The 22507-nt window shown below is 42.6% G+C and overlaps 1 protein-coding gene across 3 annotated transcripts in view; it reads left to right on the plus strand.

The window, feature by feature from the left end:
• Positions 1-22507, plus strand: part of cdk14 (cyclin dependent kinase 14) — a 166510-nt gene that overhangs the window by 117683 nt on the left and 26320 nt on the right. For all 3 annotated transcript variants that reach the window (XM_086154908.1, XM_086154906.1, XM_086154907.1), the window contains one exon: positions 848-974. In XM_086154908.1, the coding sequence (XP_086011034.1) occupies positions 848-963 (116 nt within the window). In that variant the 3' untranslated portion in view covers positions 964-974. The remainder of the gene's footprint in view (positions 1-847; positions 975-22507) is intronic.

Below are 22507 nucleotides of genomic sequence, written 5' to 3' on the forward strand. Positions count from 1 at the left end.
TCTTTGGAGAATGACGCCCTCCCCAGATCAGGGGACATATGCTAAACGTTTTTCCCATCAATGGCTGTTTGGGCTTAAAAGGCGGCGATGGATCTCAAACCTACCATCCTAATTTATTTGACATCATTGTAGCATTAATGGATTTGGCCTTGTCTGTTCAAAATTTACTTTTGACTAAATTTTTATTTTCCCATCTATTGTGTACAACTCTGCTTGGAAGGCCCATTTTCCTTTTATAGCTACATTAACATTTGTTTTGGAGCCAGTATGGTATTTCTCCATGCACGCAGCCAATTTTTTGTGAACTATTGTCTCAGTTGTCTGAAAACAGTGACCCTGCGCTGTGCAGAACAAAATACAAATAAGATTATTGTTTTGTGTTGTGTGGTCCAGTCCTCTCTTAGTTTCTGATTGGCCATATGATAACTTGATACTCAACGGGAGAATTTAGCCACGTGACAGATTCATAGATAGAATGTTTAAATATGAACAGAAGCTGGGTACAAATCCAAACAGATATGAATGTACATTTGCAAAAAGGGTAGTTAGAATTTACAGTCTTTTAGAAGCCTGCCATTATGGGATAGCATCATAACTGCTTCTTGACCTCAAAGAGGATGCAGGTTAGGTATTGGCCACTGTGTAGATCTTTTGAGTATAACCCTGTTTCATAAAGCATGGGTGTTGACATTGGTGGTTGTCCATATGCCATTCACAACATTTTATTCAAATTGCTGGATAAATAAAATGGTGGGGATTGATTTAAATTGATTATGGTACAAAATGTTATTTTTGCAATGCTAACATAGATATACTTTGCTTTGTTTTTTTCTCCCTACTATTGCAGTGTCATCTATCTTTACCATACCAAATGTCAAGCTGCAGACTGAGAGCGGAGACAGCATACAAGTGTGTGCACGGAGAAACAGTCACGGGAAGGCTTCCTCTGGCAGCAAGCACTGACTCCATAAAAGGTACCGGCATTAATACTATACTGTTGATTGATTGATGATTGATGATCGTTTTATACTTGTTTCCACTATGTCCATGTACACTTTAGAGGCCTGATTTTCATTATGGTCACTTTAAGCTGCTGAATAGTTTTAAAAGTTCCATTTCAAAGTCGAAAAAATGAATGCTTCTTCAACCAATCCCTTCTCACATTTTCCGTGTGAAAATTAGGCGGTTGCAGGTGTTGGTGTTTGTTTTTTCCAGGACGCTGTAGTAGCGATCTGCCTTATCTGTATTTGAGCTCTGTTTAATACAAACCATTGAGCTGGTATTTAGACTTTCTTTTTTTATCCTTGACACAATTTGATTCCCCACAATTATTATAATAATAAGACATGCATATGAACATTATGACTGCATATTTCACCACTAGCTGTTGAATTGATGGATTTCAGGTCACTCCAACACCCAAACTCTCTAGTTTTCCACAATACAGGCACCATGAGATCAGGCCAGGCTACCCTGACTTAGAGAATGCAGTAATAGCTGCAGGAATGGCTTTGAAAGGACGAAGAGGGTGCCCTTTTCTTTAGAAACGGGGGTCTTATTCACTTCTTAGATAATGCAATGCTATTTGCATGTAATAAGAAGCGCAAAGGCCAGGCCCAGGGATAATGGACAGGCTAATGATGGACTGAGGATTGTGAGTCAGGGCCTCCGAGCTCTGTGAAGCAGATGAGATCAGTAATCGTAGACAGGTGCAAATAAACACACTGACAGGATATTGGAGGGTTTAGACCGCACATGTCATCTCAGTAAGATGTTCACATTTTCAACATGTGATTTCCAAGATAGGATTTCAGTACGATGTAATAAAAACCCTTCAGTCCATAATAAATTCCCGTCTAATGCTATCAATTACTATAATACCAACAAAAACAACGGGAATATGACTCTGCAAATGTATTGCTTAAAGTGAAAACCGCAGAGGCAGTTTTTGAATAAAATAATCAATTTGTTCTAAATAGAACCAGATGAAGTAGAAGAAAAGTATAAATATAAGCATAATGTAATAAATTTTTAAGCATAAACTGAGAAGTGTTTAAGCTATTCATGAATGTGATTGTGAATGTTATATGAAGTAACCTCTTTTGATGGTTTTGCTTTTTTGTTTCGGTTTTTGTTCTGTTTTGTTTTTACATTTCTTTACTTAACTGTTGCTAGTGGAAAATGAAAAACAAAACCTGACATTGCCCAGACACCGTATATTCCCACAGTTGAATTAAAAGTTACACAGGCCGTCCGTGCGTGCGTGTGTGTGTATGTGGGTGTGTCTGTGTGTCTGTGTCCGAGGGGGTCCTGCTTGTTATGACCTCCAACTCAGCGTTTGCATCGAGGCAAGAAAACACTTGTGTAGTTAGATTCCCTAAGTTCAACTCTGGCTTTTCTGAGCCTAAAAAAAGAGCTCAAGTGTGTGTGTGTGTGTGTGTGTGTGTGTGTGTGTGTGGGGGGGGGGGGTTGAAGGTATGGTAGGGTGGAAGTCACCCCACTGAGAGATCTGTGTCCTCTCAGCTGCTGCATTTACATTGAAATCAGCTTCTTTTGTCTGGTCTGGTCCTTAAATCCAGAGGCTGAGCGAACCGCACAGATATTGGTCTAATACACCAGGCGATTGCACCAGAAGATACTTGTTTTCAGAAATGCACTCACTGAGAGTGGCTTACCCAACCAAGGATTTTTATTTTAGTTTAAGGAAAAAAACACAACATCAGAACAGCACTTTATTTAAGATCCTTAGTGACAATGGCCTCTTTCATAGGGGCCATTCAGAGGGTAAATGTTGTGAATCATGTGCTACTTTCAAAGTCACCGGATCTCAATGCAGCTGAACACGTAATGATTTTTCCGGGGAGACTGCACTCCCCTATCTTGCCATCATCACCCTCCCATTGGGTCTCTAGGGGTTTTGTGGTGCCGTTTAAACCCGCCAATGTTTTTTTCTCTCTCTGGGACAAACATGAATGGGCAAATTGATGGGGCTGTAATTCACATTTAAATACTAATTGACCGCAAACCGGCAGGATCAAACTCTATGCAAAGGCAATTTGACTTAACTTTTTTAAGTAGAAAACACATCAGATTTGTTTTGTTTTTTTTTTTAAATTGACTGTAATTGATCATCAACAGTACTTATTGTCTTTGGTAATGGCTAAAAATGTAAAGATGGATTTGGTATTAAAGTTACCATTCAACAAAGCAGAATAGCATCAAAATCTGCCATTGTTAGCATCGCCATCTCCCTCTGCACAGTTTGCTAGTGAACTTGAGTGCACGCAACTTGCATCATAATTACAAGAGATGCACCAATGCAGCTCAAAAATACCTATTATCTGTTATTCCCATCCAAAAGTGCGAAAAGATTGAGAGACTGTTGCCCATCCCCCTCTGCCACCGTGATTTATCTGAAATCTGGCCCCAATCTACAATGTGTTGTGCTACTTTGTGTAACCCATGAATACAATCCTATTAGGAGTTCGGAGAACCCCCGGGAGACAGATATTGTGATAGAATATCCCCGGTGGTCTTGTATATCTATTTGTGATCGTCTTTGCTCTGATTGGACACTCCCCTGACTGCGGATTGACAAGATGGTTTCAGCATTATTCAAATTGCAAATCACAAACACAGGAAGTCTGATAGACTACGTAGGATCTGTCTGTGAAATAAATACATTTGCAACTATAATTATCTATGAATAATTAAAAAAAAAATCATTTGACTTTAGTTTGCTAATTACATATTTCTACTTTAGAATTTTCCATAATAACATGAAATAACGTGAGCAGATCATTTTGGTGCATGCTAATTGTCTGCAGCAGCCTAGAGTTAGAGCTCCGTCTAGTTAGTGCTGCCCAGGGTAAACGGCGATTGACAACATCATCCAACAAATGAGTGCGCTCAGCTATGTTAAAAAACTTGCGACATTCGGGCATGCACTTTACTGAATGCAAGAGCACCAAGTTCAGCTTGTGTGCGTAACAGTGCATAAACATGGCTTCGGGCACTTTTTCTTTAATTTTATCTTGCACGCCATTAAGTTCTGAGGCCATTACAGTGGCCCCATCATAAGTCTGAGCTACAAGCTTTTCAGTATAGCTATAGTTCTCCAACACTCGCAGGACATACTCAGCCGGAGTGCATCTGTCCTCACTCAAGTCGTCGATGCCCAAAAACACTTCCTTCACCTCACAGCCTGCTTCAGATGTAGCAGCATACCGTAATATGACCGAAATCTGAGCTTGGTTTGTAACATCTTTGGTCTCATCTACTTCTACAGCAACAAATCTCCTTTTTAATGTCATTTCTAATGACATCAGCGACAGCTTCGATTAAATCGTTCTGTATTCTATTTGACAAGCCAGAAAATACAGTGGATGTCTCCAAATGTCTAGCTAGAATGTCATCTTTCTCAGCAAAAGCATGCAGGAGTTCAACATGGTTGCCACAGTTAGCAGAGCCTGAACTTTCATCATTTTCACGAAATGCCAGCTACTGTTTGGTGAGAAAGCAGGTGGCATTGATGAGATCTTTCAAAATCTCTCGGTTTTCCTTTAGCTTAGCATTGTGGATGCTGATGTTGAGTCTTTGCTGTTCATTCAAAGCCAAGTCTATCCTGGAAATCCCAATCGTATTTAGCGCGATTTGACTTTGAATGTGAGTGGCTGACCGCTCAGGCTTCTTTGCAGATTCTTCAGGTCACAATATCCTATCTGACTCCAGACATTGTCAAAAGTTGAGAAAAGAATGCAGGAAAAGCAGAAAAGGCAGTTTCTTACTGGACATTCACACAGCCAAACTTTTCGTGTGCCACTCTGTTTGAGAAGACCGGGCCTTCTGTCCCGTAGTCTGAAATAAACCTGTTAGCTCAGGCGTTGGTCTTCTCTTAATTATTCCCCTCCATGATGATGGGTGAGGTCCGGCCTCCCCTGCCTCTACTGACTGCACGTCACTGCTTAGCAGATACTGTATCTTTGCTCTAACCAGATAACCATCCACCTCACCATCCGGAATAAACTTTATCAAAATTAATATTCACACACAACCCTCAATGGCTCAGCACACAATTTTCTGCTTAATAATCTATTTTATTACATTGTTATACAAATAGGTAAACCGCTAACCCGTATTTCACATTGAATTGACCAAATATTACCTTTGAAATCTTTCCGGAGCTTCCCAGCCAATCTGAAAGAAGTGTAATCTAATCTCCTCACATTGTAATTTTGTATAATCCAACGCCATTTTTAATTGTTTTGTGAGCCTATGCACCCCCAACTCCCGCAAAATGAGATTTTGGGGCGTTAAAGAAGCAAAAAGAGGAGCGTATAGATGGATAGGATAGATGTAGGCAGGGGCTTGTGGTAGGAGGGCAAGGCTTCTTTTTGTTAAGGCAGCGTTGTATTATTTATAGGAGGTGGTGGAGGCAAGCCGCTTCATACGGAGGAGAGCAAAGAAGCTGAGCAGCCCCTTTCTCTTTTGTGGGTCTATTCCCAGTGGGCAGGCTTTGTGCTGGCTGGATCGCTGCCTTTGAGGAAACCCAAGCTGCTATTGAGCTGATAGTGAAGGCAGAGCTGACTCGCCCACACTGACACATAGCAACACCGCAGCACTACAATGTCTGCCTCTGCCACGGCCTGACTGGGAAAGAAAAGGGGTGAAGAGTGAGTGACGGAGAAATGGGAAAATTTTGGGCGGCTCTTGCAGGATTGGAAAGAAAGAAATAAGTGTTTCTGTGTGGAGAGCACAGGAGATAGAGTGGATAAATAATGGACAAAGGGGTGATGAAGAAAAGACACGGGGCGGGAACTTACTTTACATTGCTGCACCACATTGATCTATGTTTATTCATGATTCTGCATTATTCACAAGATGGAGCTGATGCAACCTTTAGTGGAGGGTAGGCAATGCCTCCCCCTGTCAATCCATTCAGTGACCACATAGTTCAACTCTTGAGTTCCAACAAGTTGGAGACAGCTGCCTGGTCTCTGAGCTTGAACTCTCCTCACAGGTCCTTAAGGCTAGAGTTTTATAAAGACTTGGATGCACTGCTCGCACAGTCAGAATACATAACAAAGCATAAAACATTGATTCAATCAGGGAGCAAAGAGCAACTTGAAAGAGGTAGAAAACCAAACAGCGCAGCGCCTCGACTCAAACAAGAATTTAGTCGGTTGTGTTTTTGAAAGCGAATCTCCGGGGGCTTCCGGCGCCGTTACTGACACACATGATCATAGAAGTGTGAACGTGTCCCTCCGTTCGTCAATTTCTGACGCTGCCTCCTTTTTGTTCTTGTATTGTATTTAGCGAACTGTCTCTTGTCAGAAATTAAAGATAAACAAGCTTATATAAGACGCATCAGATGACTGGATGTTCTGAGAAATTCACCCCAGTAATAAGAAGAGATGCTGAAATAAGTTTGAATATTGTCCCAGGATGGTATTGAAGAGCAGTGACACATCAAGGACCTTCTCTTTGACCCAAACTGTAGCTTCCTCTCTGCGTAGATGCCTTGAAACTGCTTTCAGAATTGTTTGGCTCCGTTGATGTTCATTGCATGATGCATCTTACGTAACAACCTATGGTGGAATGAACTTGAGGGGAAAAAAAGAGTCTGTTTTCACAACACACGTGGTTTTATGGTTTTAAAGGTATTATATTTTGTTTTTTTTACTGCGTATGTCTACCCTGTCTCCTGAACATGACAACATAAGCCCTTTTTGCACTGTCAGAACTTTTTGCAGTTCCTAGAACTTTCTTTGGAACCATGCCGCTTTTTCTTGTCTTTGGACAACCATGGACCACAGATCCAAGATTCATTTTAGTTCCTACATGGCGCAGGTGCTTGGTGATTGGTATAACTCACAAGCCAGGCTCATTACCAAATATTTCTTGACAACTTCAGTGCCTGACTTTTACAATCTATTGTGGTCACTGGATAGCTGTTATTCTCGAGGAGTGGACCAATGAAGAGGTCCAAGCCCTTCTGGCTTGGCCTGATCCACAGGTGGATTTACAGGGCTTGCAGCAGAAAATAAACATTTTGCCCAAAATAAGTAGGGGTTTGCTAATGGCAGGAGTTTTCACAGTGCAACGCAGTTTGTGGAGAAAATGCAAACACTTCTAATAGTTCATGGTAATTGTTCCCGCTATGCAGAAACATGATTGCTGAGGCAACCTCGCTCTTCATGTTGTGTCTTCCTCCTCTTCTTCGCTGTGGTTTGTTTTTGAGCATAGTGTTTAAGATACACATCACAGACTTTTGCGTCAAACCAGTCCCTACCTCTGTCCCTTACTGCCTGTGCCGATGCAAACTTTTCAGTTCCCCTGGAGAAGAGTATTTCAGGCTCAGGGTTAGGTTTAGACCAGAACGATTCTTAGAGCTTGGCCAAAAGGGACGATAGGAACGACCAAATTTCTACTTGGACCAATGACTATATTTTTTTTTGGCACTCCCTGGTTCCACAAAGGGCTGTTGTCACCACCAATGCTGAGTACATAAATATGATGGAGAGATAAAAGTTTATATCCAAAAGAAATTAAAAAACAGTGTCTTGTTGCCTTGATCCTCAGAGAATAATGGATCAAGGGAATAATGGGAATAACAACAGGTTTCACGAATTAAATACATATTGTGCCATCTCATCTCACTGTTATCTATTACTATGAAATAGGTAGCCACAGACAATTCAGTAACTTACATGTGACACCTCTTGTTTGAATGCCAAGGTGGCATTGCAAAAGCATATTTTGAGGTTCTGGGAAAGACACAAATGATCCTCAAACATGCAGTCATTGCTGTGGAATCTCTGTCCAAAACCAGGCCCATGCTTTTCACCTGGCCGGGCTTCACACAAAGCAGCGGGGTCTGTCTGTGCAGTCAGCCACTGCAGGTCAGAGACAGGACACTCCGGCCCCTGGAGCGTCTCTCTGCCACTTTGAAGATAACGGCTGCAGGCGAAGCTTCACTGCATTATCCAATGTTAAGGTGCCAGCCCTTTTTGTATGCGTTTATGTATCCATTTCTCAATGCATATGTGCTCGGGCTCGCCTGAGGTACCATCACAGTGACCACGTTTCTTCTTTAATGGGATAAAATGTAGAAAAACATCATTATGCAGGCATTTTTCTTGAAAGCAACTATTTTTCCCCTGGTGTGTTTCAAAAAACACATCAGTGGACAAAACTCCTAAAGTCAATGGGACAAAAAAAGGATCTTTGGCTGTGTGACAGGAAGAAATAGATTTGTGCGGTCTATAAAAGTAAATAGCCTGTTAGAAAGTTTCTCTAGGTAGAGGACAAAGTGATCTAAAGTATATTCCAGCTGTAAGTAGAGGGTGGAGGGGGGAGGAAAAATAGCCAGAGGCATAGCCTTGAGCGATGCAGAGCCAGTAAGTAAAATCGGCCAGTTTTTAACTCACTATAAAACGCACAGATCTGTGCCTACATTTAAAGTCATGAGTGTAAGTGTAGAGAAACCGCTAGATGTTAACCTTCTGCGCATTGGGAATTCATATGCTCGTACCCGCTTTTTCATCTGTATGACATTCACACCAAAAGCTTGTATTCAGGTTGACATAAACTGTGACAATTAATTGTAGAGACATCTATGTCTATAACAAGCTCAGATATTTTTTTTGAAGAAATAGATTGGACCTCTTGAACCAGGGGTATCGCTGAAAGTTTTTTTTCCTCCCAGTTTTTGGGAGAGGATTTTTTTTTATTTGTCTAAAAAATCAAATCTGAATCAGTGGATAATTTAACAGCGAGATGTTATCCAAAGATGTTTTCAACCTAAAAATGTAAAAATCACAGACAAATAACCATGTAACACATAAAATCAAACAAATGTAAATAAAACTTAATAGAAGTTTAAGTCAAAGTTTCACTTAATGCCTTTAATGCCTTTAATTAATTAATTTATTTGCAGATTTAATACCACTGTGCTCGTTGTGCTCAAAAAAACAGAATGGCTTGTTGTGCATCCCATCCTAACCAAATACTCAAGCCACCTCATTTGACACCCCTCCATGTGGAGGAGGACTGACTGTACTCAAAGCCTCTCCTAGAGGGCCAAGCTCCTCAGCCTATCTCTAAGGGAGAGCCCGGACACCCTACAGGGAAAGCTAATTTCAGCTGCTTGTATCCGGGACCTTGTTCCTTTTGTCATAACCCACAGCTTATGACCATAGATTAGGGTAAGAACATAGATTATCCAGTAAAGTGGGAGCTTCTCCTTTTGGCTTAGCTCTTTCTTCACCAGGAGAGACTGGTGCAGAGTCCAAATCATTGCTGATGCTGCAACGATCCTCCTTTCGATCTCCTTGACAGCCCCACAACATCCAGAGCCTTAAGGAACCCCAGCCCAGCAGCCCACAATCTCAACTGAACATGGTGTTGACAGCATACTTCCTCCTTCCGGGCCGCCAGATGGCAAAGCAAAATCTCCTTGGCACCTTCCAAAAGTTGCTGTCCATGGCCTCATCAAACTCCTCCCTTGCCCAAGTTTTTGCCTTGGCTGCATGCCAATTGGCCTGCCGGTACCTGTCAGTTGCCTCCAGAACCCCACGGGCCAGAAAAGCTCAGTAGGACTCCTTCTTCAGCTTGACGGCATCCTTTACCATTGGGTCCACCAATAGGTTCAGGGGTTACAGCCTCGACGGGCACTGACCACCCTACAGACACTTCCCGGTCTGCTGTCTCAACAATGGTGGCACGGAACATGGTCCTCTCAGACTACCTCCCCCAGAAGTCGGACATGGTTGAAGCTCTGCCAGGGGTGGGAGTTAAAACTCTTTGTGGCAGAGGACTCTGCCAGACGTTCCCAACAGACCATCACAATGGATTTGGGTCTGCTAAGACTGACCAGCATCCTCCACCACCATCTGAGCCAGCTCACCACCAAGTGATGACCAGTTGACAGGTCCGCCCCTTTCTTCGCCCGAGTATTGAGAATATGCAGCCTTAGGTTCAATGATACGACCACAAAGTGGATAATTGAACTGCGGCCTAAAGTGTGCACATGTGCACACCTTTATGTCTGAACATGGTGTTCATTATGGACAGTCCATGACAACCACAGAAGGCCAGTAACGGAACACTGCTCAAGTTCCTCCTGATCACGCCTTTCCAGGTCTCACTGCTGCTGCTCACGTGAGCATTGGAGTCTCCCAGTAAATGACGGAGCCCCAAACAGGAGTGCTCTCTATCAGCCTCTCTTGGGAACCCAAAAAGTGTGGGTCGTCTTAACGGCTGTTGGTTGCATAAGCACACACAGCAGTCAGAACCCTTCCCCCCAAACCAAAGGTGAAGGGAGGCTACCCACTTGTCCATCAGGTTGAACCCCAACATGCTGGTACCGAGACGTGGAGGCAATCAATATGCCAACGCCTGCCTGGCGCCTCTCATTGGGGGCAACTCCAGAGTGGAAAAGAGTACAACCCCTCCCAAGAGGCCTGTTTCCAGAGATGTAGCCGTGCACTGAGGTGAGTCCGACTATATCTAGTAGGCCCCTCTCTGCCTCCAGCACTAGCTGAGGCTCCTTCCCCGCCAGTGAGGTGACATTACATGTTACTCGATCCAGCTTCTATTGACCACCAAGGTCCTGGTCTGGCCACTGACCAACTCACATTGCACCTGACCCTGATGGTCCCTCCTGTGATCGGTGAATCCACGGACAGGGGGACCCATGTTGCTGTTTCAGGGTGAGCCCAGCCAAGCCCCGTTGGTGCAGACCCGGCCACCAGGCACTGATATGCCCTGTCCCAGGGCTTGGCTCCAGTAAGGCTGGAATGCATGTAGGCATGGGAAAACCAGGTCCGTTCATCTTTTTTGTCATGTGGGGTCTTCTTAAGCCATGCTTTGTCTGGTCCCTCACCCAGGACCTGTTTGCCTTGGGTGACCCCACTCGTGGCATAAACCACCTGACAAAATAGCTCCTGGGGATCACTGTGACGCACAAACCCCTCCACCACGATAAGGTGGTGGATCGAGGAGGGGTGACAATTGAAGTTCAGAAAGAATGACTATTACTGTCTCACAGCAGTGAAATTACCCTTTTTACTACCTAAGAAGCCCTGTGGTTGACTATACGAAGGCCAAAGGAGTAATAAAGATCAGCACTGAGCAAATTTAATACTTTGCCTAAGATCATCCAAGTTTTTTAAGTCCATTTTTTTCATTATGTATGAACATTTGATGGGAAAGCCAATATTTTCTTGCTGAACTTGCTGAAATGCAAATATATATTTTTTACATTTGTCAAAATGTGTAATTATGACAGCTTTTCAGTTTTTGTTGGTGATGTGTTCCTGGCTTTATCCAAAATAGGCAAAAACCTCAGTAAAATTAATCTCATTCATGATAAAAGGGGAATTGAAAAAAAAGGAAAAGTGACCCAATAGTATAAATCAAGAAAGTATTACTGCTGAATGATTTGAAAAGCTCTGGGATCTGTTTCATGCCAATTGGAGGATTCTGAAGCAGTCATACATGGATGTTGAAACAGAGAAGTACACAAGCATTGATAATGGGAAAAGAAAATCAAATTTCAGGGTTATTTATCTATTTTATTTTATTTTTTCCCAAAATTGAGCTTCATCTTCATGCAAAGCCTATTGTCAGATGCTCTTCTTACCAGCAGCTCAAATCAGCACTTTTTTTTTTCTTTACCAAATCAAAAAAAAGTTAGTGATTAATAAATATTTAATTTGCAAAGAGTGGAGGTGGGCGGAGTCCTCCAGGAGGATTTCATGTGTGATTTGTCGATCAGCAGATGCCATCAAGCCAAGATCTGACAGCCATTTACATAAGCTGCCTTCGAATCACAATAACCCTCTCCTTTCCTCTGGCCCTTCCTCTCTTCGTTCATCCTTCTAAGTAGCAGGTTTTTAAAAAATTATAGCCATGTGTGTATGTGTTTGTGTGTGTGTCTGACAAGTCCACACACATTAAACTTCTGTAAAGATACTGAGATCATAATGATGTGGCAGCTGGTTGGTGAATGCCTCCAAATAGCTTGAAACAAACCTCAAAAACAAAAGCGCTGTGCCTGTTTGTTTGTTTTTTTTGCTGTATCTCTCCATCTCTAGTGTTTCTTCGCTCCCCTTCACTGCTCTGCCATATGGCTCTCCCTAATGAGCATCGCAAACGCGCCACCTTCCTTTTCTGCCTCATCCAAAAAATGAGAAAAATCAATTCCTGTGTGTGTGTGTATGTGTGTGTGTGTGTGTGTGTGTGTGTGTGTGTTTGTGTGTGTGTGTGTTTGTGTGTATTGCAGCCAACAGCTCCTCAACAGTGTCGCTTCTCAGCCAAATTAATCAATGTCAAACAGCCCCGCTAATGAGTTTAACTTCATCTGTGCAGAACTCATAATGAGGCCCAATGAGTCGATCTCATACACAGTATATTTTGTTTATGACTTTTTATACATTCCTCCTGTTAAATTTCCTTGCTGGCTGTAGAGTTTGCCCTTCAGTCAAATGAGAAAGGAGGAAAGACAAATCTGAGAAGCGGAGCAAACGCTTCGGTTTCAGTTTGGAGTGGATAGTTTAAACACAGAGGGAACCGGCTATTAGATTAGCACTTTTGAGTTTTGAACATGATGTGTGACCCACTTCCTAAAGTCTCTGCCAAAGCCAGAAAATTGATGCATTTCCCTGACAGTTCTTTTGGTTACTTTTTATCACAGCAGGCACACAAAAATCTGCTGCTCTTCAGTGTTACACAATAAGTTACCACTCATGTTGTTTTGGAGTTGAAAGAATATTGCCAATAAATCGCCTAGGTTTAGACTTAAAATAAATTAAACGTGGTGTGACCATGATAATGCCACCATGGCAAACCAAAACCAGTGTGGTTTCTCATGCCTCTGCTAGGAGCTTGGCGTATTTTTTAGCAGCGACATCCCAGAAGCTGTCATATCCAGGTGTTTTCCCTAATCCACCTTAAAGAACAACCTTGAAGTACACTTTTTTTAATATGAGGATATGAATGCCCATCCAATATGGAACCTTGAACCAGTCACCATGCAAAAAAAGATATGACATTGACTCTCGGAGAATTTGGCCCAACTTGTCGTGGCCAAATATGGCCATTCCATCCAGTTAGGAATATGATTTATCCTTCAGGCACGGTTAATTCTAATCATGCCATTACAGTACGGGTTGACTCCATAAGACATGCGAGGAGAAGCCAGACTCTGGGTTGATGGATGATGAAGAGTAAGGACATTGGGGCTTTTGTCCTGCCACCATATAGCCGCTGAAGTGAACAAACTGTGGTGCTTTTGTGTGAGCAGGGAAGTGCATGTGCAAGTGAGTGCTTAGGTTCTGCCTGAGCCCACATCTCTGTTCTCAGCATTCACTAAGTCAAGCATTAGTACACATTTGTGCCATTTTTGCCAATTCCTTGAGAGGGCGAACAGCATTTCATACAACGTTTTAAAAGTGTAAAGTCCTGCCAGTGGGACTCAGGCACTCCGCTGTTTATGGAAACATCACCCAGGGCCTCTTCATTCGGTCAAAAATGTACTTATATTCAACATACATCTTGCTGGCTGACCGAAGTTGGACCAAAGTTGTAATGAGGGCGGAGAGCAAACTGATTGAACAGTAGATTGGAAGAGAAAAATAAATGAATTCTGAACATTTTAAGTTGTACAAATCTAAGTTACAAACATTTGTGGGACTCTGGCCAAATTAAATGTATGGCTTTTGGTGAAAGGTGAAACTGAGAATATCTTAATTCTTCTCTGTCAAAAAACCAACGCCAGGGATGTTGCCAATATCAGATTATCTGTTGATCTCTGAATTTTTGTAGGACAGCACTGATTTCCTTTAGGATGGTTAGTCAGCAAATCAATCACATAAGATATATTTAATTTTATTTATATATGTGATATTATCATATTTTATTTTATTTTTATTTTCAGTTAGCTGTCACACATGTTTAGTTAAGTTGTTTTTCACTATTTGAGACCTTGATTGAAAGATTTGTCTTTTTGAAAAAAAGCCTCCCAATTTCACTCATTGTCTCCAATTATTTAAAAATATTAATGAAATGGCTTATTATTGTAAACCAATGACCTACGAAGGCATGGCATTTCCCCAACATCAAAGTTACAAGGAAACTACTGTGAGCTTTGAACGTTGTTTGACAGTTTTTTTCAGGGTGCAGCAAAGCTCAGACTAAATATTACTACTTTAATATATAGCACAAAGAGAAAAACGTGAAAAATCTGATAAAGTACTTAATTTAAAACCACCTTAGGCTTCCTTAGTTTTGAATTTGTGGTACGTTTTAAGCCCAGGTTTCATTGGGCTACTTTAATTCAATATTGTATATGGGTTTGCAAAACAAAGCAAATCTTCATTTGTCGCCATTCCTTTTTATTCTCACAAAAGTGTGAGTACTGGATATGGAGGTTTTCATCGTGTATCAAGCTAAATCTGGAGGAATTCTATTTTCTTGTAGACCTTTTGAATTTTGCTTTGATAGCAGACTTACTGTATTTCTGACTTACCATCTATAATTATTCGGAGCTGGAAATAGGTACTTTCCCATGATGCTTACAATGTTCTCTCCCCCATGCCCCCTTCCTATTACGTGAATAGAATCTGGTGAAATTGAAAAAAATTATGAATAATTTTCCAGAAAATTGTCAAATTTAATGATGAAGCTGCCAGTGTGGCCTGGTTTGAAAATAGCAGAGGCATTATTTTACATCTCCAGGAAGAGGGTCTTGTGATTGCTGTTATATGGCATATCTGCCCCCGCCTCCGCCTCCCATGTTCATCTGCGAGCCGGGGCAGAAAGACAGCAGGGGACTGACTCGACCTGAAATGAACACGACTCACAAATTATTCACTCGACGGGGGAGTCCGTGTGTTAAAAGCACACCGCAGCCCTGTATACGAGTGGCTCGGGAAACACTGGGCCCAGTATACATGAGTCTGCACTGCAGGGGAAAAAAGAGTGGAAAGAAGTGAATGTCACTGCATGAAAGGGAGGGGTATTAAAGGTGAAGCGGCGAAAAAGCCTCCCCTCCACTTGGTCCGTTTGGAGAAACTGCTAGGAATATTGTCATTGTTAATTCCTTCTTTTTTTTTCAAGTCTCCCGCAAGGGTGACCTGGCCCTGGGATAAGATGAGTCCACTCCTTCTGCCGGCGGGATCGCTTGGCATTCACTTCCTGACTTGCAGATGATTACTAAAATTGGGAGCTGTAAATGCAGAGTAGCTCCTGGGCAGTGTGCCCAGGTGACCTCATTTGGTCTCTGTGTTTGCCGAGGTCTGGAGAAATGTCTGAAATTTTAATATCAAGTGTGTTCTTACCAGCTACATCTTAAGATTGTTGGTGGTCACCAAGGTAATGTTCAAATTGTTAAAAGTTTAGACCATGATAGATTTAAAAAGTACTATTGGCTCTTATGTATGTATTATTCTTTCACTGTCTATACCACATGTGGCCCATTAATGAATTATCTTTCACATGATAATATCTGGTTATTATTAGAGTTGCCCCGCTTGCATATTATACTGGTAATCTACAAGTCCCATAGTGCACTGCCAATAATTGGGTATGGCAATCAAAGGCTGAAGAGCGAGACGTTTATCAGCACCCTTACGGCGCTACTTACCTGTTTCAAGTCCCCCCCCCCCCCCAAAAAAAATAATGGCTAAGTAAAAGGTGGGCTATGAGAACAGGTGTTTTCAAGGCCGATGGGAGGTAGAGTATGTGTTTCGGTGCAGAAACATTGCTGCTGTATAAAACTATCTTTATTTCTTTTTTTCTATTTTTTTCTAAAATATATTTGATGCACACTACAAGCCTCACAATGCACTGCCAATAATGTGCAACATTGTATTTTGGCAATAACTTATAGGGTTTCTTAGTTTGAGGTTCAATATAGCAACTTGTGCCATTTTGTCTATTTTGGCACACTGTGTATTTGAGTTTCACACCCCCCCTGTATTTGAGTTAGCCCCTAACAGGAGGCAGGGGTCATCCTGGACTGCCAGTCAATTATACGAGGCCACATGTAGAGACCAACGACCATTCACATGCCTTGGCAATTTCGAGCCTCCAATGAATCTTCTGCAAGTTTGCAGAGTGGAATTGAACCAGGGGCATTCTTGCTGTGAGGCAAAAGCACCACCACTCCTCCCTATTTATATTCCGTTGAAAAAATGCAGTAGAAACCTGCTTATGAATGTCACTAATCACAAACAAACCAGCCCATGAACAGATTTCAATCGAATTTTGAATTGAGCTTTGAACAAGCCTTGTTGAACAGACGCACAAACAAACTCACAGGCTATCGTCCGTGTGCCATTGGAGCGTAGCTGCAGATGTGTGTGGTACTCTGCATTGTTTACATCATTCATTGTTGTGTTGCCCTGTTATCACCTTTGTTTTCAGTAAGTAAGCCCTCATAATGGCTAAGTTAAGAGTGCTTGTGCTAGTGCTTGTGGTCTTTGGTATTACAGTCGATCTGAAGAAGCGAAACGTGAGAGTGGTGTTCGTGTTAATGACCTCGCCAGTCACTATGACACGTCTAAGTCAACCATCTGTACAATCCTGACGAACAAAGATGAGCTAAAGATGGCTGATTCGGCTAAAGGTGTGTTTCTTTGTTAACAACGCAAAGGTCTCAATTCTTAACAGAGGTAGAAAAGTGATTGTTAGGTTGGACTAAAAGAAGCTTGTTTGAGATAGTGTTTAGCGAGGGTCTCATATGTGAGAAGGCTTTACTTTTGCATGCTGATTTAGTCAAGGAAACGCTGAGTACAAGTGCTGGCAAGAAGTAAAGGAACACTAGAAACCACTACAGTAATCTTCTTCTTTTCCTTTTGGCTTTTCCCTTCAGGGGTCGCCACAGCAAATCAGCTGTGGTGAATTCTCCTTCCAACCCTATTCTCTGTATCCTCTCTCATGCCAACAACCTTCATATCCTCTCTCACTCCATAAATCTTCCCCATAAATCTTCTCTTTGGTCCTCTTCTAGACCTCCTGGCTGGCAGCTCCAATTCCGTCTACCAACATAGTCACTATCCCTCCTCTGTACATGATCAGACCATCTCAGTCTGGCTTCTCTGACCTTCCTCAAATTAAATGATGAGCTGTCGCTCTGATGGACTCATTCCTGATCCTATCCATCTTCATCACGCCCAAAGACAACCTCAACATCTTCATCTCCGCAACCTCCAGCTCTGCCTACTGTCTTTTTGTCATTGTAACTGTTTCAAGGCTATACAGCATCGCTGGTCTCACCACTGTCTTGTACATCTTTCCTTTCATTCTGCCTGATAATCGGCTATCACATAGTGCCCGTGACACTTTTCCAACCTGCATTCCAACCTGCTGGAACACGTCTTTTCACCTCTTTTCCACACTCTCCGCTGCTCTGGACTGTTGACCCCAAGGACTTGAAACCCACCAACTTCTTGATCTCCACTCCCTGTAGCCTCACCGATCCACCTGGGTTCCTCTTGTTCGCACAAATATTTTCTGTCTTGATGTGGACTTCCTCTCCTTTCCAGCGCATACCTCCTCACCTTGAAATTTTTCACAAGCTGTTCTCTGCTCTCACTACAAATCACAATGTCATCTGCAAACAATGTGGTCCATGGAGATTCCTGTTTAACCCCACCTGTCAGCCTGTCCATTACCAATGCAAACAAGAAGGGGCTTGGAGCTGATCCCTGATCAAGTCCCAATTCCACCTTGAACTTTTCTGTTACACCTAGAGCACACCTCACCACACTGTCTCACAGCTAACATACATGTCCTGCACCAATCTAACATATACTTTATCTGTACTTCTCTATTAGCATTCTCAAAGCATATACTGCATCTATAGTACTCTTTGTAGGCATGAAGGCAAACTGCTGCTCACAAATGCTGACTTCTGCTCTCTGTCTAGTTTCCACTACACTTACTCATCAACTTTACCCCTCCATAGTTGCTGCAATTCTGCACATCCCCCTTATTGTTAAAATTGGCACCATCACACTTTGTCTCCCTTCATCTAGCAACCTCTCACTCTCTAAGATCCTGTCGAATAATCTAGTCAGACACTCTACCACTGCCACTCCGAGAGACTTCCACACCTCCACAGGTATATCATCAGAGCTGCCTCCTTTCCACTCTTCATCCTCTTCAATGCCTTCCCCCTTCACTTTTACTAATCTCCGCTCTTTTGTGGTCTGCAATTGTCATTTCTTCTACCCTCCTCTCCCTTTCATTTTCCTCATTCATCATCCCATCACTCTTCTAGCATCTGTCAATACATTTCCCTTGCTTTACTTAATCACCCGGACATGCTGTCACCCTATGTTCCTGTCTTTTCTGGAAAAAGTGTTCACTACAGCTATTTCCATCCTTTTTGCAAAGTATACCACCATCTGTCCCTCTGCGTTCTGATGTTGTATACCAAATCTGCCCATCACTTCCCCATCACCTATATTGCCTGCACTAACATTGAATTCTGCACCAATTGCACCAATTCCTTCTCCCTCATCTCTGGGGATATTCTGCATCACTTCATCTCACTCATTCCAGAACTTCTTCTCCTCTAACTCACATCCCACCTGCAGGTCATAGCCACTAACAAAATTGAGTATCACACCTTCAATTTCCAGAAGTCTATCTGACATTTTTTCACTGCCAGAATATTCATCACAAACTCCTCCTTCAAGATAATTCCTACTCTGTTTCTCTGCCTGTCAGTACTATGACAGGACAACTTCAAACCTGCTCCTAAGCTTCTAGCCTTACTACCTTTCCACCTGGTCTCCTAAATGCAGGGTATATCCCCCTTCCTTCTCTGCATCATGTCAACCAACTCTGCCTTTTCCTGTCATCTTCCCGATATTCAAAGTCCCTACTCTCAGTCCCAGACGCTTGCCTTTCCTCTTCTCTCTCTGCTTTGAAACACACCTTCCTCCTCTCCTTCTTCGACCCACAGCACCCCAATTTTCCACTGGTGCCCTGTAGGTTATCTGCACCAATGGCGGTAATTGTTAACCCGGGCCTCAACCAATGTACATGTTTAGTTTTGGCACAAGTTTTAAGCCGGATGCCCTTTCTGACGCAACCCTCTGCATTTATCCGGGCTTGGGACTGGCTCAGGGAGGGACTGACTCAAGGAAAGACTGTCCCGGGACCCCCAAGGCTACATTCCCAAGGCTGCAAGTTCCAAAAGAGTCCAATATTCAGAGTGGAGTTCAAGTCCGAGGAGTGCTCGTCTTCAACCGCTGGGGAAAGTGTAAAATGTCAAAGAGCGCAAAATCAATTCATCAAGGCATGTAAGAATATGCCTAACAGATTTGTACAAATAATTCAGCATGGATAGATAATGGATCACGTTTGTCACATTTGGAGGGAACCAACCGCAAATCTTGGGGGGCACACAGGGTCTTGTATTTCACCTTTGCAACACAGTATTAATGGTAAGTCAAACAAAATTAAATGTCTGGCCTGCACTTCTTGGAACACTTTGCTGGGAATAACCAGGTTACCTTCTGAGTACCTCCCTTTTTTGTCAGGTGACCAAGTTGTTTGGCGAATGAATACTGTTTTTTTTTTTTCCCTTATTTTCTCAGCTCAAATTCAATTTGTGTATTAAATTAGCTGGACAGGAAAGATAGCCTGTATGGATTTAGTTGCTGAAAAAGTAAATGAAACCACGTAGCAGAAGTGGTTTTAAGGCTGAACTTTTTTATACTTTGCACTGGCCTCGTGTTTTTACTTCCTATTTTTCTGCACCACCTCCCCTTAATTATCTGATCCAGGAGCAGCCAGACACGGCTTTATCATGGCTGTGCAGGCTCATGGTCCTGGCTGCTGCTTCACATGGACGCGCAGCTGTTGGCTGGGTTGGATCGGCCACTGCAAAACATTCCTCTCCAAAAACACCCCCATGCCTCTCTCTCTCGCTCTCTCTCTTTCTGCCTTTCTCTTTATCACCCCCCACCAATCTCCCCTCTTCTGCTCTTCTTGTAAGGGATTCATTGTAAATGCAATTTTTTTTTCAGTCCCATTTAAAAATCTGTTATATGGGAGTCCTGCACACAGTGACTATTGTCTGTAATGCCCCTCCTCACCCACGGTCCCGCGCCATGTTGTTTACGTCACAGTCGCTGATTTTAAATATATCCTGTCATGATAAATACATGTAAAATTTCAGAATGATTATTTTTGTTCCCTTTTGTGCTTGTATTTGGTCGGAGATGGTTTTAAATAGAAAACACACGTCAATTTTAGATGACAGAGAGAGGTGAGGGGAGAGGGTTGCAAAATGAGATTACGAATCTTTCTATTCTTAAAAACTGTATAAAACAACGATAGCAAACTGAGCCCGGTAGTTTATTTAATGGACCTGATTGAAACAAGTATTTCCTTTTCGGCTACAATGCAATCCAAACTGGTGGAAAATAATCAAAAGATGTTTTTTTTTAAATAATTCAAATTTTTGGAAAATCCATCGTGGCTGATCTTCATAGTCAAAGGGGCCTGAGGAATATTTAAGGGGAGCATTTTGAACCGTATATAGTATTTTATGCCTAAGTGGCATACAGTGTGAAACAAATAAGGGAAAATGATAATAATTCCAAGTCATTGAGCCAAATATCACATCTACCTCAGATCAGTGACAGCCACAGCTGAGAGACAGAATATTCAACCTGGATTTAACAGTAGTTAATAGTATTTAATAAAATCACTTTTTTTTTCTTCGGCCAGATGGTGTAATTTTAAGGGCCCCAGACGTACCGGCAAAACTGCTTATTTATTACTTGGTTTTGAAACATTTTGAACCTTAACACGGCGTTCACTTCAATGGGCCGTCTAGAGTCTTTGAGGCCAGAGGTTTCCCTACAAAGCCTCCCTCTGCTGATTCTGTCTGCTCTAAATAAAAAAGCAGGACCTCCCCACCGCCCTCTCCGTGTCTTCCCATGCCCCAGCCAGTCTGCCCTGTAATGGGTTCACTCTCCCATACAATCCTTTAACTCCTCAATGCTCTGAATATCCTTTTTTTTTTTTTCGCTGGCCAGCTCTCTCGGGCTGCCCAGCCCCGCCTACAACCCCCAAAACACATGCACCCATCCCCTTTACCTCTCTCCATTCCCTCGAGTGTGTTTGCGACTTTGGAGGAAGGGGGTGCAGATACGTTTTTTCAGCACCCGGCCTGCACAGGCCATCACTCTCCCGTGGGGATTGCAGCATGATGCACTCCTGTCTCTGCGAGCTTCCCACTAAGCTCTCGTAACAGAGGTGGAGTGGGGTTTTTAAAGTTATACTTATTTTACCACGGAATCCCCACATGGTCAATTCAAAATAACCCTGGCTACACGACAGGTATCGCGATGTCGTATGTTGCACCAACCAAAAAAAATGGCCCGTTTATGTGCCTCTACTTTCTCTTGCCGCCGGCGAAACTACAAAACAATTTGTATATTTACTAAGGAACGCACAAGAAAATGGGAGAGTCTTTCTCTTCCGCTTTTCCTCTGCCTAATGTATGCGTGTAACCGGGTAAAATGGTGAACCCGGCACGGTAAGCAATAGAAAAGAGACGATGGATTGCAAGGAAGCTGTTGCATTATTCATCATGTTGGATAAGGTTTAATTAAAAGTGCTGCTCGGCATTGTGAAGAGAGTGAATGTGTGTTTTGCCTCGCCTGTCGCTGCCTCATTCACGTTCGCCATGCTCGACTTATCAAAGCAGCCCCCCTCGCCCCTCCCATTCCGCCGGTGCAAGTTAGCATAATGCCGCAGCTGAAAAACCTTGTGATGACAGGGAGAGACCAAGCAGTGGGGAAACTCAATGAGGCGGCCGCTGCCACTCACTCGGCTCTGTAAAGGATTCCGGCGGGTGCAAAACGTCGAGCTAACAGGAAGTATTTACGTGTCAATGTGGTGTTTTTGTCCGATAGCACCAGTGTTTTATTTTTTTCCCCACTTCTGATGGCTGCAGACTACATGTGGGTCGACCTTAATGTGAGAACATTTAAATCCCCTGAAAAATCTTTCTACCCATTCTCACTCAAGTTAAAATAAATATGTGCGCGTTTTTTTTCTGTCTTATACAAATGACATGTTAACATCACACACAGATTGAATAAGGCTGAAAAAAAATTCTGATTTGTATTAGAAAAAAAAAACATAATAGCATCCATCTAATATCGTTACATATTTTTCTTCTTCTCCTTTCGGCTTTTCCCTTCAGAGGTTGCCACCGCAAATCAACCTTCTCCATCTAACCCAATTTTCTGTATCCTCCTCTCTCACACCAACAACCTTCATATCCTCTCTCACTACGTCCATAAATCTTGTCTTTGGTCTTCCACAAGACCTCCTGCCTGGCAGCTCCAATTCCAGCATCCGTCTACCAATATATTCGCTATCCCCCCTCTGTACATGACCAAACCATCTCTATCTGGCTTCTCTGACCTTCTCTCCAAAACTTCTAACATGTGCTGTTCCTCTGATAGACTCA

This window comes from Fistularia commersonii, chromosome 11 (assembly GCF_037954325.1).
Source record: "Fistularia commersonii isolate RoL2024-O1a breed Wild chromosome 11, RoL_Fcom_v1.0, whole genome shotgun sequence".
Classification (NCBI taxonomy): domain Eukaryota; kingdom Metazoa; phylum Chordata; class Actinopteri; order Syngnathiformes; family Fistulariidae; genus Fistularia; species Fistularia commersonii.